Here is a 13,004-nt window from a genome sequence, read left to right on the forward strand (position 1 = left end):
TCAGTCAAGATTGCGCATGTGTGACACTGCAATAATCTCTCGAAGTGTCGGAAATATTGGCTACTGTTGAATAGAACGGAGCCACTTAGGGGACAAGGAAGAAAAACAAACAAACAAACAAACAAACTTTGCATTCCCTCGCAAACTTTACGAGATCTCGCCATCTTTTTTTAAATGCACGTTGATCTACTTCCAGGTCAGCTTGGCTAATGAAATACGGTGATAACTTTGTTTACGAACTTAATTGGTTCCCAGACAGTGTGTAAGGCGAAAAGTGTGTATCCCAAAAATTAATTTCCAATAGGAAACCATTAAAATGAGAATAATCCGTTCCCAGGTCCCCATAAAACATATTTTTCTATTTTCTAATTTGCTAAGCCTTAAAACTACACAAAATATACCTTATTCTATGTATAATAAATGTGCTATGGTATTATAATTAAAGAAATAAACTACTGTATAATAAAGTCGTTTTATTTACCTTTGTGATGATTGTTGATGGCTTGATGGAATTGATAGCTTTTTGCATGAAGTGTCTCAAGGAGCTCTGGGTTGTACATATTGGAAGTTGTGATATTGCAACAGTAACAGATGCAACCAGAGTTCCCTTGCAGGTTATTTGTGGAGCCTGATTGATGGGAATTTTAACCTTGCAGTCTACACTCTGCCTTTGAACTATCAAAGTTGAAACAAGCCCAATTTTCAGTTTTCTATCCATTTTGTCACTCAGTCGTATGCCTGTCTCTTTAATGTTTACCCCCCCCCCCCCCCCCCACTTCTGCGTTCTTGACCAATCGTGTGGCTTTAACCGAAGACTGGGGGCGTGGAATAGAGAACAAAATAATGTCGGCTGCCATTTTCTTTTTTGGAGAATGGCTTCACTCTTTCTCTGTCTGTAAAACCCCCCCCCCTCACTGCTGCGTTATTGACCAATCACGTGGCTTTAAGCGATGACTGGGGGCGGGGAATAGAGGACCAAAACAAGCAGGCTGCCATTTTCTTGTTATGAGAATGGGCTCGTTTGCCAACGACACATCACTCATTGTGGCGCTCCGTGTGTATCCCGAAAAATAGTTGGTATGCCAAGGTAAAATTTTCATACATTTAACGTTTGTAAACGTTAAATGTATGAAAAATATAATATATATATATATATATATATATAATATATATATATATATATATATATATATATATATATATATATATATATATATATATATATATATATATATATATATATATTAAATAATATATATATTAAATTGTGCACTGCTGCAAGTTGCAAACAGAAAAGGCACCCCAGTTGCAAACGCAACAACAATGAACGTGTGTTCCAATATAAAGTTGCGCAAAGTCGTTTCTCCTTGGCAGTGGACCAGTTTGAGAAGCACTTTCCGTCATCAACCACCAATTAAGTCGTAAAACCTATTTTGGGACCGGCGACGCCACGGCAGTTGTGGTGTTGTGTGATACGGCATTGAAGATTTGCGAGGGCGGACAGGTATTCCCTCTTGCTTTCTATTGCCCATGTCGCCGAGATGCAAATCCGGAGGCCGTGTCAGTGTGGGCGACTATGCTCTTTATAAACACCTGCAACATGCACCAGTGACAATTCAAGTGCTCATGGAAGAGCATCGGGCAGGAGAAGAGTCACTGTTGGAAAAGCTCGCCGTGCACGTCAAGCCTGGTGCAATCGGGCGCAACCGGGCGCGTATGCGACACGCCGCCACCATGATTGCAGCGATGCTGCTCGGCGCTGCAATTACAGCCGCCGGATTTTTCCTTCACTTCAATATTAGCAATCAGGTGAGGCGCTTAGTAGGCTTATTATGTCACGTTTGTTGCTGATCAGGTCGCCGTGTAGATAGAATTTTAGCAAACCAGCTTTTTCGGGGGGTAGTGATCGAACTGGTAATAAAAGGTCAAGAGGTCAGTCACTTGGTTATGAGGCAGCTCTTAGCTGAGCTCAGTTTTCGACTTTTGACAAATTGGATGCACATTAACTCATTCACTGTCATTCGCAAATTTATTCGGGAATTGAAAATATGACGTAGAGCGCCATTCCCGAATTTGTTCGTTTTTTTTCATGTGCCAGTGCCAATAAAGAGCTGGCCGTGGCCTCTGGCAATTTTTTCCCTTCTACAAGGGGGCAGCATTTCCCTTTTTTTCCATATTAGCACTTTGTTCCAGTTTCAAGCGCTACATAAAACAATCTGAATATATTTTATTGTATTTTGGACAGCCGCCCTCATTTCAAGCTCATATAACTCCAGACCCATATCATTTAGGAATTAACGCTTTTTTTTCTGATGAAACAAGATATTTTAAGGTTTCTAACGCTGTATTGAATGTTTATATAGTCCTAAAACTCAATATTCTGTGGGTCCTGGAATTTGAATGAAAATGACAAAAACCCTGGCACTGGAGTGGACACATTTTTGCACGTCTGGCCGTGCATGTTTTTGTGTTGAAATTCTAAGTTGTAAATTGTACCATTCTAAAAATGTGATTTAAAAAGAATGAGAACAAACGGCTGACATTTTGAAAGAAATGGAGCATAGCGAGAAAATGTTTTTCCTTTCAAATTTGGGAAATGAACTTTGAATGAGAGTATGGGAGTCAAGCTTTTTCTCACGAGCCACATCGTAGCTTTGGGGTGTCACACAAAAATAACAATCATTTATTTATTTATTATTATTATTATGTTGTACTTATTTTTGTATTTTATTTATTTATTTAGATATACCTGATTTTTTATTATTTGGTTGTTTTTATAATTTTAGTTCTGTTTTTATTTATTATTTATTGTTTCTTATTTATTATTAATTATTTATTATATTTCATGTTATATTTTATATTTTAATTATTTATCATTTATCATTTATTAGTTATTATTATTTCTAAGGTGTAACTCCACACACACGACAAATTGATGGATAACTAGTTTTTAAAAACTTAAGCTTTTTAGATATTTTGTATACAATTCTGTTACTGATATATTGTATCACTATATAATACGATATTATCGACTACAGTACAAAATCAGAATCAGTGTGTAGAACACACAAGAAATTTGTCTCAATGTAGAACACGCTGCACGACTATTCTCATAAAAAAGACGTGACAAATAAGTATAGAGCATAGAGTCGCTGGAAAAGGTGGTGGGCAGGGTGCGGAGGGTCATAATTGTATGTATGTAAATGTATTTTATTTATTACTGTATCTTTGCTTGTCTGTGACTGTAAAGTGTCCTTGAGAGCTTTGAAAGGCGCTTGAAATAAAATGTACGTATTATTATTATCATCATTATCAACGTCATCGTCATCATTAACATTATATTTATTATTATTATTGTTATTATTATTGTCATTATTATCATCATTATCACCATCATTATTATTATTATTATTATTATTACGATGTCGCTAATGGAATGAACTGACCTGGTCAATATCTGTTTGCAGGACAGCGGAGCAGCAAGCAGAAGACTCAAAGTTAACGTCACGTGTTCGGTCCAAGGTAAAGCTTCCGTTTCCGTTTTAGGAGGTATATGGGCGTGGCCGATATTGACTTATCGTTTCCGATTTCCTCTTTGAATTTCTCCCTAGAGAATAACGAACAAAGACAACACCACATTTTCACCGTGGACAGAGCCGCCACCTACTTGATCTACGGCTGGCTTGCTTTCAAGGAAGGAGAGAAGAAGATGGAGGAGGAGGAGGGGGCGGAGCTTGTGGTGCTCAAGCAGACGTTGAACGGGCGCGAGATGGACCTCCAGACCAAACGCAGAGCACCCGAAGTCTTTTTCTTTGAGAAGTTGAAGATGGTGGACGACAGCGTGGTGAGCGTCCACTTCAGCGGGCAGCTCAGTGACAGCTCCTTTCACATCTATGAACTGTGACAGAAACCCGATTGTGCCGGACCTCACATCAAAGTGTAAAAAGAAATAAATAATGACGTATTTAGTTCATTAATTTATTAGTTAATGAATTATTTATGATCAGGTCTTGCCTGTCCCTTATTTTGAGTGAGCTAGCTATTTGCTATTTATTAGCGTTGAAGGGAAAAGCCGAAAGGAAAAGAAGATTAGCTGGCAAGCTAGCTATATAACTGGCTGGCTAGCTATCTAGCTGGCTGGCTAGCTATCTAGTAGTAAGTACCTCAACCCCTCCCCAATCTCCCCCAAAATTGCATTATAGTATCCTTTTTGGGAAGTTTTTTGTTCAATTTAGCATCTTGTAGTTATCTGTTAGCTATATAGGTTATAGCTATAAGGGTTAGGGTTAGCAATCTCGACAGCTATCTATTAACGATCGATCATATACAGTATATACCTAGCTAGCTATCTCAATAGCTATCTATTAGATATCTAGCTAGCTTTCTTTCTATTTGAGTTATTTCCGGGCTGAGTGAACGCTGGCGTGTGTGGCTGCCGCCACTCACCCACAGAAAAACATATCCTGTGACTGTAAAGTGACATTGAGAGTTTTGAAAGGCGCTTATAAATTAAATGTATTATTATTATTATTATTATTATCTATTTTCTATCTATTAGCTTTCTGGCTGGCTAGCTGGCTAGCTGGTGTCACGGTTTGCGAGGTGGTGATGGCGGGTGCGGATCCCAAGAAGCAGGCAAGAGTGAGTAGGAGGCTGTTTGACAAATTGTATTAAAATAAAGGTCAGCAGGAACAAAATGTAAAACATCAAAATCATCTGAATGGAAAAAATACAAAGTAGCAAAAGAAGCATGCAACAAACATGCAGCAAACAATGAACCGACAACGGATGGTCGTGCCGGGTGTCCTTTTAAGTGACAGTGATTATAACGACCAGCACCTGCGAGGCTGCAGGCAGGGCTGACGTCGCTACCCGTTGGTCGCCAATCTGATCGGGACGACCAGCACCTGTGCAGGTGCAGGCGGGGCCGACAGCGCCCCCCGTTGGTCGCCAACCAGATCATGACAACTGGCTACCCAGCTAACTATATATTTGGCATCTATTAGCTAGCTGGCTAGCTATCTATCTATCCAGCTATCTATTAGTAATCTATTAGCTAGCTAGCTAGCTATCTTTCTTTCTATTTGAGTTCCTTCCAGGTTGAGTGAACGCTGGCGCATGTGGCTGCCGCTGCTCACCCACAGAGAAGCTTATCCTGTGACTGTCAAGTGACCTTGAAAGTTTTGAAAGGCGCTTATAAGTGAAATGCATTATTACCTGGCTGGATATATCTGTATATCTATTATCTATATAGCTGGCTAGCTATTAGCTATCTATTAGCTAGCTAGCTAGCTAATAGATAGCATAACTGCTCTGCGAAACCCAAACCAGTTTTTACAACATGCTTCACCCCCAAGATAAAACTGAAAAAAATATTTAAAATAACAAAAGATGTTCAACAGAAGGCTTTTTTGTAATGCACATTTTATCTTTTTATTTATTTATTTTGGGCGGGGGTATAAAAAACAAACCCAAAACTGAACTGTGGAACCCAAACCAGTTTTTACATCTTTTTCCAAGATAATTTGAAAAAAATACAAATAAATAAAAACAGTTCAACAGAAAGTTTTTTTAATATAAAACACTAAAGCAAAACATATTTTAAATAACAAATTAAAAAAAATGTTCAATGGAAAGTTTTTTAATGCACTTTTTATCTTAATTTTTTTTTGGGTGGTGGCACTAACTAAAAACACTAACCAAAAACTGAACTGCAAAACCAAAACCAGTTTTTACATTTTTTTCAGTCAGGGTTAGCTTAGCTTTCAGTGTAGCTAGCTAATTGTGGAGTTATCTGAGCTTGAAATGGGCAATGGGCAAATGCTGCCCCCTCGTGGAAGCGGAAAAAACATTGCCACAATTCTGACCAGCGCTTTATCGACAACCCTGCAAGAAAAACCAAAACCTGAACAAATTCGGGAATGGCGCTCCATGTCACATTTTCAATTCCCGAATATATACGGGGATGGCAGTATATGAGTTAAAGGATAATTTGTAAAATTGCTTCAAATTACTTCTACTGAGCGTATTTTACAAAGATTCCACCGCATATAGCTATATTTTACGTTTTAAGACCCACGCTGAATATTCCGGAAGTCTTGTTTTTGAGTTGGTGACGAGTCTGTACGTGACGTTACTGAAGGAACGCCCCTGACCGAAAACAAGGACACATTGTAGCAGTCCTTCCATCACGTCAATGCATTTTGCTGTGCTTTGGTCTGAAAACGTCGTGTAGGACCACAAAGAGGCAGAAGAGGGCGACAAAGCTCCATATAAGGAATTAATCAGCGTGTTTTGGGTATTTTATATGCTATAAAACGTTTTTCTGATGTCAGTTAGGAAACAAAAAAGTGATGTCAGTTGTCATTTAATATTGCGAAAGATGCTCTTCATCACTTCAAAGTTGTGCAAAATTGTCCCTCCACTAAAAATCTTTGTCTTAGTCAGGAGTCTGACTCCTCCCCAGAAGACGAGTAATAATCCAAGCCAAGCACATGACCCAGGGATGATTTCTTCCCCAACTCGTCTGCGGCTTCCTTCTCCCCGACGAGTGAACTCACCTCTGAGGGCATGTTACCCAAATTCGGCAATGAACGCTGAAGCGTCCGTGCAAGGTTCTGCGTTTGGGAGACATCCTGATGATCTGACGCTCCCCTGAAGGCCGCAGCGACCATTGCCAGACGCGTGCGGTCGAAATTGAGCGGTTCGTCTTGGTCTTTGGAAACCACCTCGACCGTCGGCATGGGGGCTGGCAAACTGGGGTTCGAGTGGCTGAAGGCGCTGTTGACGCCTTTGACTTTTTCACTACGCATGGAACAAAGAACAAGCGTAAAATGGTGAAAGAAAGCAATGTTGTAATAATAATCATAATAATAATAATACATTTTATTTCTAAGCACCTTTCAAAACTTTCAAGGTCACTTTACAGTTGCAGGATAAGTTTTTTTTCCTGTGGGAGAGCAGCGGTAGCCACACACGCCAGCGTTCACTCAACCCAGAAGTAACTCAAATACATAGAAAGCTAGCTCGCTAGCGAGTAGATAGCTAATAGCTAGTAATAATAATAATACATTGTATTAATAAGCGCCTTTCAAAACTAGTGAATGGATAGTTAACAACTAGCGAATAGATAGCTCACAGATAGCGAATGGATAGCTAATAGCTAGTAATAATAATACATTGTATTAATAAGCGCCTTTCAAAACTAGTGAATAGATAGCTAACAGCTAGCGAATAGATAGCTCATAGCTAGCGAATGGATAGCTAATAGCTAGCGAATAGATAGCTAATAGCTAGCGAATATAAAGCTAATAGCTAGCGAATAATAATAATAATAATCCATTTAATTTCTAAGCGCCTGTCAAAACTCTCACGGTCACGGTTGTGCTGCTGATTCCTGAAAAACAATCAGTCAAGTGTTTTTATTTAAATAGGTCTGGTGCTTATATTGAAAGCAATGTTGCGTCTGTCCGGAAAGATCAATTAAAAAAAATGACTTGAGGATTTTTAATAAAGACTACTGCCACAAGATGGCGCCCAAAGTCTTTTTAAGAAAAGATGAGAGGCGACGGACGAATATGTGCTTATTTCAAGTTCTAAACAAGATTAGTCAACTCGATTACTTTATTGTTTTTTTCATTATTTGTAGTACAACTCAACCACATCGAAGAAATTACTGTAATTAGTTTTTAAAGGGTTGCAAAGCTACATCAGACACACCAGCATTTTCCTACTTCTTTAAAAATGAAAGAATCTATCAGTCAATGCTGTACAATGGATTTGAAATAAAGTACATGTTTTGATATGTATTGTTTTTTGTCTTGAGAGTTAGGTCAGAGCGTTGTCCCTAACGGTGAAAATCAAGGGAACGGCGTGCATCATTCACTCAATCATCTAGCTTTTTGCTATCTATTAGATAACTAGCTATCTATCGAGCTGGCTATCTAGCTGGTTAGCTAGCTAGCTGGTTAGCCAGCTATTTAGCTGGCTGGCTAGCTAACTATCTATAATCAACATAATAATAATAATAATACATTTAATTTCTAAGCGCCTGTCAAAACTCTCAAGGACACTACAGTCACTGGATTTTTTTGTGTGCAGGTGAGCAGCGGCAGCCACTAGCTATATAGCTATCTATTAGCTATATAGCTATATAGCAGCTATATAGCTATCTAGCAGCTATCTAGCAGCTATCTAGCAGCTACCGAGCAGCTATCTAGCTACCGAGCAGCTTTCTAGCTACCAAGCAGCTATCTAGCTATCGAGCAGCTTTCTAGCTACCAAGCAGCTATCTAGCTATCGAGCAGCTACGTAACTATCTAGCAGCTATGTAGCTATCTAGCAGCTATATAGCTATCTAACAGCTATATAGCTATCTAGCAGCTACCGAGCAGCTATCTAGCAGCCATCTAGCAGCAATCTAGCAGATATCTAGCAGCTACCGAGCAGCTATCTATCTGCCGAGCAGCTATGTAGCTATCCAGCAGCTATGTAGCTATCTAGCTGCTAGATAGCTATCTAGCTGCTAGATAGCTATCTAGCAGCTATTATAGTTGACATTTTTATTTTGCTATGCTTAGAATATCTTGTTTTCTATCCTTTCACCCCCACCCCCACCCCAACACCTTTCATATTGCTGATGTGGACTGCAAATTTCCCCATTGTAGGAATAAAGGTTTTCTGATTGTGATTATGAGGGTTCACAGAACAAATATCAATGTTTTGAATGTGTGCACTGACCAATGCTGGAATACTCTGGCAGGTCTGCTCTCCTTTTCGAATAAGCTCTAGGGGTCCAAGGTTTGTGCTTGCTGGTGGGATCAAGCACTCGTAGCTTAGTCACAAATCTTTTGTACTCCCTCTCCAATGTCTCCATCTTCAACTGGAACTCTTCTATCTTTCGCTCAGGGTAATGTGCAAGTTGGGATTGCTGAGAGAGGAGAAACAAGCTTTATGAAATTAATTCCAACACCAAAAAGGTCAAGAGTAAACAATTACCTGCAAATAATACTCCATGTCTTTTTTTATGCTGGGAATCCACTTTTTCACAGAAGAAGCCGAGTTAAGTGTACACTTGGGAGCGAGATTTCAGAAAAAAAAATCAGCATCAATATGTTCAAGTCAAGCTATCAAAAATACGTTTAATTACCAGCTTGGGTCTGCGCTCCTGGACATCTTTTAGTCGACCCTCTGCATTGAAAATGGCAGTGATTAGTTGCAAAGTCATATACAGAACTTTATTGACAATAACTTTTTGTCTTATTGAATAAGATTGAGGTGATGGGTCATTTTTGCATTTTTCTCATTGAAGTGGGCTGAATGTTAACATCAAACAGGTGAAGTTGACGCTTGCTGCATTTCAACTAAACGACAGATTCAATTTTCTTTTTTTGCTTCGTTCAGAGCTGATTTACCTTCTCTCTCTTTCTGTAGCCAAAGCCTGTTCAAGCGACCTTGCTGCTTTTCTTCGTTTCGAGCCATTTTCGAACTCTTTTAGCTCGTGAAGCGGAAGTAAACAACATCACGTGATAGTGACGTCACGTTACATCCCGCTCTCGAACTACTATCGCGAGAATAGAATGACTAGTGAGGCGTACGGTACATTTTCTGATGTTTTACATGTGTTCAATTTATTTTCTACAAATCTGGCTCTATTAAACGCTGTACATAGTTATTTTGGATAAAGTGCCCCCTTGTTCATCAGTTAGTGTTCTATTTTGACGAATATATTTGTAGTTACTGAGACGAGAACATTTACGAGAACATTGCTGTAATGCAATGCGACCATGGATATTGCCTTCATTCAAATAAGTACAACGGGTTAAATAAAATACTGTACAAAACTATAATTTGAAAAAAGATGGTTGTGTTTTTTTAGTTTTAGTGGGTGGGGATGGGGAAACAAGGGCGGGTGTTATTTTTTATTTATACGTTTGTCATGATTCTACTACTTTCACATAGGTCTCGGGATTTACCGTATTCAGAGGATATTATTCGAGCGGAGTCACTTCCCGTTAAACACGCCCCCTTTCTCGTGACGTTGATCTTCTGAGCGACCCCTCTCCTTATTTGGTAAAACAAGGACACCGTTTTCCGGAATGATGTCACCTCGTCCTATATTACAACAATCGGATCACACTAATAATTAGGCAGCTGGATTAGGAAAGGATCTTTTAATGTTGGCAAACCATATGAGTACGGGAGTTTGTATTTTATTTTAGGACATAATAAAAGGCTGGATAATACAATCGTGAATATGTGAAAACCACTTAAGTGGTGTGTGTTACTTCCGGGTTGAGTGAACGCTGGCGAGAATGGCTGCCGCTGCTCACTCGCCGAAAAAAAAACTTTATCCTGTGACTGTAAAGTGTCCTTGTGAGTTTTGAAAGGCGCTTGTAAATAAAATGTTGCTTCTTCTTATTATTATTATTATTCAGTTGACCATGAGTTAATTGTTCTAACTGGCAGCTTTATTTGCTTTACACGACAAACTACAGTACAGTACTATAAATCCCGCATTCAGCCACTACCACCCACTTTATGTTGAGTGTAGATTATTATTACTTAGGGGAAGGAATGATCGCGCTATAGCTTTTTAAATAAATAAAAACAAATCAAATAAGTCGAGGCAAGTGTCAATGTCACTGTAATGTAATCTACTTGCAAATAAATCACCCAAAAACGATTAAACAACTACACTGGCAGGCTGAGTGTAGTTGTATTTAATTCACATTGGCTTATGCATACAAAAATGTTATTGCCTTATATATATTTTTTTGCTATTGAGTCTGTTCTACAACTTTATTAACATATAAATAATAAAATAATAATAATAATAATAATAATAATAATAATAATAATAATACATTTAATTTATAAGCACATTTCAAAACTCTCAAGTATAATTTGTGTCTAAAATAATTTAAAAAAGGTGATTTATAGAGCTTTTGGTCAAAAATACAATTGTCTTAATGTGTCATTAAGGTGACGCACATTTTCTTTTAATGTGAAAAGCCAAGAACTTGATTGACAAGTGGAATGAAAGTGTTGTCAACTTTTATTGCCTTAATAAATCTCATCTTGACCGTTGTATTGTATTTCACATTGACAAATAATTATTTTTTTTAGCGATTTTATATGCATATGTGGGATTTTCTGCATTTGCATAACAGTGCAGCAAATATGGTGTTAGGAAATGTGGTGTAGTAAAATAAGGCCTTGCCAGTTCTTTTCCACTATTGTCACGCAGGTGTCATAAACAGGCCTGACCATAAAAAAAGAAATCGTCCAATACTAATCATGCAAAGTTAATTTGAGAGAATTCTTCTACCCGGGTGTGAGCGGGCAATAAATCTCCACGGGGCTGATCAATACTTACTGTCACAGAATTTAACTAGCAGGTACTCTTGCAACATGTTACAACATGCCTTTTTGTTGCATGACACACCCACATCAAGAAAACAGAGAGAGAGAGACAATAGTTCATTTTTAACCATTTATTTTCTTAAATATTGATGACTTTCAAACATAAAAAATGATACTTATTACAAATGGTAAACACAAGTACTCAAAATTGATCTTATATACACATAGCAATGAGTGAAACCCCATTTAACAAAGTCAACCTTGAATTTTCTTTCTAACTTCTTACAATAAAGAAAAAAAAAGTTGTGTTGTAACTTAAAAAGTTAGACAATGTGTCCAACCCAGAACTTTGGGTGTCCAGATGCTCAGGAGCAGGCCCGATAATGATGATGAGCAAGCAAAAAAAGTCAATTGCAGGTTCATATCAGCTCTAATACTGAATGTATGTATTCTCCACTGATCCATGAAAAGCAAGAAAAAGAAGTCTTATCCAGACAACACAAACTGAAAGTATTTGTGTTTTGTTGCCATGTCCGGGGCGGTGCTCTCGAGGACCGACCTCATGGCACTGTGGAACTTATTTTGCACAGCCCTTCGGTCCTTTTCCGCCAGTTTGGTGCAGCGTCCTCCCAAATCAGGAGCAGGATTTTTGTATTCAACTTAAAAGTTTTGTCCCCCCCCCTCCTCAGAAGGTTTGGAGTTGCTGCGTCAACATGAGCTGACATCCGCTATTGACGTGGTTCATCACCTTCTGCTTGAGTTGCGCCACCTGTTCCCGCAGCATGTTGGCGGTGGACGCCAGTTCCGAGTTTTGCGACTTGAGGTTCTTCACTTTGTCCTCCAGCCGCGAGATTCGCTCCAGCTTCCTCTTACGGCACTTGGAGGCAGCGATTCGGTTGCGCATGCGCTTACGCTCGGCCTTAATGCGCTCCTGGCTCTCCATGTCAATAGGGGACAGCGGAGGGGTCTCACCCGGCATCTCGGGCACTGTTTGCGGCTCCTCCTTGAGCACGGAGAGCATTGCGAGATGGGAGGAGGTGGACGAACAGGACGACGAGGATGGCTGTGCGTAAACCGGGAAGGGCGCGCTTGGGGCCGTAGTAGTGTAACTCTGAGCGGTGGTGGTGTAACTAGGCACCGCGGTGGTGTAACTCGAAGACGACACGGTGCTGATAGCTGGATGGAACGTGTTTAAATCCTCGTAAACGGGGGAGTCAGAGCGCATGGAGCCGCTGTACACGGCTACCCCGGCAACGGACGTCACCGGCGGCGCCGAGGGGACGCTTACCCCGGGCATGTGCTGGTGATGGAGCTCGGCCAGGGCGCGCACGAAGCCCTCGGCGAAGCCTTCCTGCTCGTCGGTGACGTTCTTGGGACACACGAACTGCGTCGGGGTTGGCGTGGTGGTGATCATCCCGTTGCTGGATTGGATGATGAGCCGCTCCAACTCCGGAGAGGCCAACTTCAGCAAGCCCACGTCGGGGGAAGTGAGCAGATCGCCGGCCCGAGCCCGGAGGTGAGGTTTCAGGCTACCGGCGGGGTCGGAAAGGTTCAGCGTCATGTTGTGCTTGAGCGCCTTGGAGCCGCTGTATCCGTAGCTAGCACCGTTGAGTGAGTCGTCGTAGAAAGTAGTTTCCATT

The 13,004-nt window shown here is 40.1% G+C and overlaps 3 protein-coding genes across 3 annotated transcripts in view; 1 reads left to right on the plus strand and 2 right to left on the minus strand.

Annotated features, from left to right (window-relative positions):
* The first annotated feature begins 1,394 nt into the window (after positions 1-1,394).
* On the plus strand, positions 1,395-3,904 carry LOC148895959 (uncharacterized). The gene is made up of 3 exons (XM_089001096.1): positions 1,395-1,809; positions 3,468-3,522; positions 3,612-3,904. Exons 1-3 carry the CDS (start codon positions 1,531-1,533, stop codon positions 3,902-3,904), a joined length of 627 nt encoding a protein of 208 aa, XP_088857222.1. The 5' UTR covers positions 1,395-1,530.
* LOC148895960 (uncharacterized) lies at positions 3,760-9,519 on the minus strand. The gene is given in 6 exon segments (XM_089001233.1): positions 3,760-6,778; positions 6,781-6,804; positions 8,740-8,929; positions 8,998-9,072; positions 9,149-9,189; positions 9,414-9,519. Coding segments are annotated over 6 exon segments (732 nt in total). The 5' UTR covers positions 9,481-9,519; the 3' UTR covers positions 3,760-6,443.
* A 1,961-nt stretch (positions 9,520-11,480) lies between these two features.
* jun (Jun proto-oncogene, AP-1 transcription factor subunit) overlaps positions 11,481-13,004 on the minus strand; it is a 2,526-nt gene continuing 1,002 nt past the window's right edge. The window contains exon 1 of the mRNA XM_089001303.1: positions 11,481-13,004. This exon is cut by the window's right edge and continues 1,002 nt beyond it. Coding sequence (XP_088857429.1) covers positions 12,050-13,004 — 955 coding nt within the window. The 3' untranslated portion in view covers positions 11,481-12,049.

This window comes from Hippocampus bargibanti, linkage group LG07, assembly GCF_051943395.1.
Source record: "Hippocampus bargibanti isolate YZ-2025 linkage group LG07, ASM5194339v1, whole genome shotgun sequence".
Classification (NCBI taxonomy): Eukaryota; Metazoa; Chordata; class Actinopteri; order Syngnathiformes; family Syngnathidae; genus Hippocampus; species Hippocampus bargibanti.

What these genes read in the sequence shown, in the direction of transcription:
- LOC148895959 (XM_089001096.1), top strand. Translation starts at nt 1,531, where the DNA reads ATGTCGCCGAGATGCAAATCCGGAGGCCGTGTCAGTGTGGGCGACTAT. An exon ending in ACTTCAATATTAGCAATCAG is followed by an intron (nt 1,810 to 3,467) that starts GTGAGGCGCTTA and finishes ATCTGTTTGCAG; the next exon opens with GACAGCGGAGCAGCAAGCAG. An exon ending in CGTCACGTGTTCGGTCCAAG is followed by an intron (nt 3,523 to 3,611) that starts GTAAAGCTTCCG and finishes ATTTCTCCCTAG; the next exon opens with AGAATAACGAACAAAGACAA.